The sequence below is a fragment of the Pteropus vampyrus genome, unplaced genomic scaffold, assembly GCF_000151845.1.
Source record: "Pteropus vampyrus isolate Shadow unplaced genomic scaffold, Pvam_2.0 Scaffold558, whole genome shotgun sequence".
In the NCBI taxonomy this organism is placed as follows: Eukaryota; Metazoa; Chordata; class Mammalia; order Chiroptera; family Pteropodidae; genus Pteropus; species Pteropus vampyrus.
In genome coordinates, this window is record NW_011889339.1 from 53,034 (window position 1) to 56,253 (window position 3,220).

The following is a 3,220-nucleotide window of genomic DNA, read 5'->3' on the forward strand; positions in this document are numbered from 1 at the left end:
GGATTCAGTTTGCCAGGATTTTGTTGAGGATATTTGCATCGATATTCATAACAGTCAAAATTTTCTCCCAAACGTTTCAGCAGATCTGTCCACCACCTGTCCGTCATATTGTCTGCATTCTCATACACTTGAAAGAAATCACACAACGTCGACAAGTCCCGTTCCCCTTTCTGGAGGATTCCACCCCCTGCCTTTTGATCTTCTCCATTTTGGACTGGCCGCCTCTGGGCCCCTGCTCGGATGTTACCCTGCGCCCTTCCTCACCCCGATTCTGTCGGTCCGCTGCTCCCTGGGCTGTGTGGGGGAGGGGGTTGGGAATAGTGGAAGCTGATCTGGGTCCAACTGTTGTGAAGAGACCCTCACCCGTCTTCCTGTGCACATGCACGCATACCCTCTCACATTTACACACCCATGCACACACACACAGACACGCACACGCACATTTACACACACACACAGACACGCACATGCACATTTACACACACACAGACACGCACGTGCACATTTACACACCCACGCGCACACAGACATGCACGTGCACATTCACACACCCACGCGCACACACAGACACGCACGCGCACATTTACACACCCACGCACACACACAGACAGACATGCACATGCACATTTACACACTCATGCACACACACAGACATGCACATTTACACATGCATGCACACACAGACATGCACGTGCACATTTACACACCCATGCACACACACACTCTGCGTATTACCCCCCCATGCAGAGAGACCTGGGACTGCCACAGGCTTGACTTCTCTGCAGATTGGAGGGACAGAGGGTGGACCCTGGCCTGACTTGTTCAGTCTCCCCTCCCCCAAACCCGACCCATGCAACGCTCCGCAGGCGCCGGTGCTGGCCGAGATCTCACTGTCTGCGGTTGTCTTCCTCGCCCCCTTGCCCCCAGGGTCCTACAACAGGAAGGAGGTGCTGGGCCCACTATGGGCCTGGGACCCCTGAAGGAGGTGCTGGACCCACCTCCCAGGCCTGGCTGACCGCTGTCCTCTCTGCCTCGCCTTCCAGAACATGCCCAACGTCCGTGACCATGATGCCTCAATCTACCTCCGCCTCCAAGGGGACGCCTTGTCGGTGGGGGGCTATGAGGCCAACCCCATCTTCTGGGAGGAGGTGAGACATGGAGGGAATGAGGGAGGGTTTTGGGGCTACGTCTCAGCATGGAGAAGCCTTCTTCCGGAGACCCCCCCTCCCGAAGCTCCTCGGGTGCCTACCTGAAACTTGGCAGTTCCCCTGGCCCTGCAAGGGTCAAACTCATTTTCCTCCAACCTCCACAGGACCTGGTGTTACACAGGTAGGTCCAGCCCTGAGGCAGGTGGAGGGCTTGCCTCAAAGCGTCAGTAGTTAGAGGCTGTGAAAATGTAGCGAAGGCCTTCGACATCATGCGGAGGTTCAAGTCCTCTGTCCGGCAGCAGAAGCCTGGGCCCTCCCCCACCCCCGACCGCAGGGGCGTCTGCCCCAGCCTGGGCCCTCTCCTGGAAGCTTCTGGGGTCGACTATAGACCGGTGTCTCCCTCGGCCCTCTTAACGTGCATGGACCATCCCCGCCCTTATAGACACGCATTTAGTCCACACGTTGAATGACTGACCACTTCGGCCAGAGACAGTTTTACTTTTTGGGGAAAGAGAGAGACTCAGAAAGAAGCCCCTGTTCCTAGAGGCTTGTATTTTGGTGGGGAGACGTACAGTAAAGAGACGAGGCGGTAACACAGTCAGGGGGGTCGACCAGCGCACCGAACGAGGTGAGGCTAAGTGGGGGGGGGGCGTTCTGAGACAGGGGTCGGGCAGGGCTCCCTGGGTGGGGCCTGGCGGGTGGCACGGTGGGCAAGGGGCGAGGTCACGCTTGCCGTTCTCGCGTGGCTGCGGGTCAGGGGGGATGTAGGCAGGGCCGGCTCATGCGGGGCTCTGCTGACTGCAGGTGCCGCGGGGACAGGGGTGGCCTGAGAGCAGGGGGTTGTGGTCTGGCGTGTGTGGCGCCGGCCGGGGAAGCAGGGCCTCCGGTCGAGGGCCGAGCGCTGGGACCTGGCCTGGGCGCGGACGGGGAGCGGACAGGCCCCGCTGGTGGGCTGATGAGGAGAGACGAGCTGAGGGAGCTTGCGGGGACCAGCTCACCCCGTCACCCGGCTGACGTGGGCGCGCTGGAGCTCCCGGGCGGCCATCACAGGGCAGGACCCCACCCGCCTCCCAGGTGTCGGACAAGTTTGCCTTCGGCCTCTTCGACCTGGACTGGGAGGTGTTCGGCCAGCACATCGAAGGCGCCGTCAACCGGGTCCCTGTGCTGGAGAAGACGGGAGTCAAGTCCACAGTCTGTGGCCCGGGTGAGTGGGGAGCCTGGGAGCTGGGGCTAGACGTCAGGGGTCCTTCGAGCTGACCCTGGGGTGCACCTCCCTTGTCACCTCCTGGGCAGTGGGTGTTGCTGTCCTCTCTGTGGGCCAGAGACCTGACTCGTCAGGGCAGGAATTTGCCCCGTTGGGCGCACGGCCTGCCCTCCCACCCCAGAGTGAGCTCCTCCCGACGCCCGAGCCGGGTTTTCAACCCCCACTCGGCTGGTCCCTGGAACTCAGTGTTTTCATCTGTAAAACGGGCGTCGGCCCCTCCCAGCACCCTGTGAGGCTGGGGGGCGCGGGGGGGTCAGGCCCCTGCCCAGTGCCGCTGTAGGAGGCTGTAGACCCCCCGGTCCCGTTCAGCCTCGGACCCTGTGATCCCTGCTGCCCTGGGTGTCCCGCTTGGCCAGGACCCGGGCCGTCGGCCTCACCCGCGCTCTGTGGCCTCAGCGGCCAGCACCACAGGGCTGCGCACCCACCCAGCTGGAAAGGCCCCGCCCCGCTCCGGCCTCTGAGAGCTGAGCTGAAGGAGGCCGGGGCAAGAGGGAGGCCCTGAAGAAGGGGCTCAGCTCCCAGAATGCCCCCCGGGGCATGCGGGGCCGGCCCTGCCCCCGCCCTGCTGGCCGGTGCCCGGGCTGGGGGAGACTCAGCCCAGCACCGCCAGCTCATTCCTGCAGGGCCCGCTGCCGGCCCGGCTGGGCTTTGGGAGTTGAAAAATGACCTGACATATCCCTGCCCAAGCGACTCACAGCTCAGCAGGGAGAAATGACCGCTCGATGGCTCGATGGCCTGGGACGGTGCCATCCTGGGGTGGCCCAGAGCGTAAGGCGCCCTGGGGCGGGAGAGGCTGATGCGGACGGGG

General features: G+C 62.9%; 1 protein-coding gene across 2 annotated transcripts in view; it reads left to right on the plus strand.

The window, feature by feature from the left end:
• SARDH (sarcosine dehydrogenase) overlaps positions 1–3,220 on the plus strand; it is a 61,615-nt gene that overhangs the window by 12,164 nt on the left and 46,231 nt on the right. For both annotated transcript variants that reach the window (XM_011384052.2, XM_023525418.1), the window contains exons 7-8: positions 1,044–1,148; positions 2,223–2,352. In XM_011384052.2, the coding sequence (XP_011382354.1) occupies positions 1,044–1,148; positions 2,223–2,352 (235 nt within the window). The remainder of the gene's footprint in view (positions 1–1,043; positions 1,149–2,222; positions 2,353–3,220) is intronic.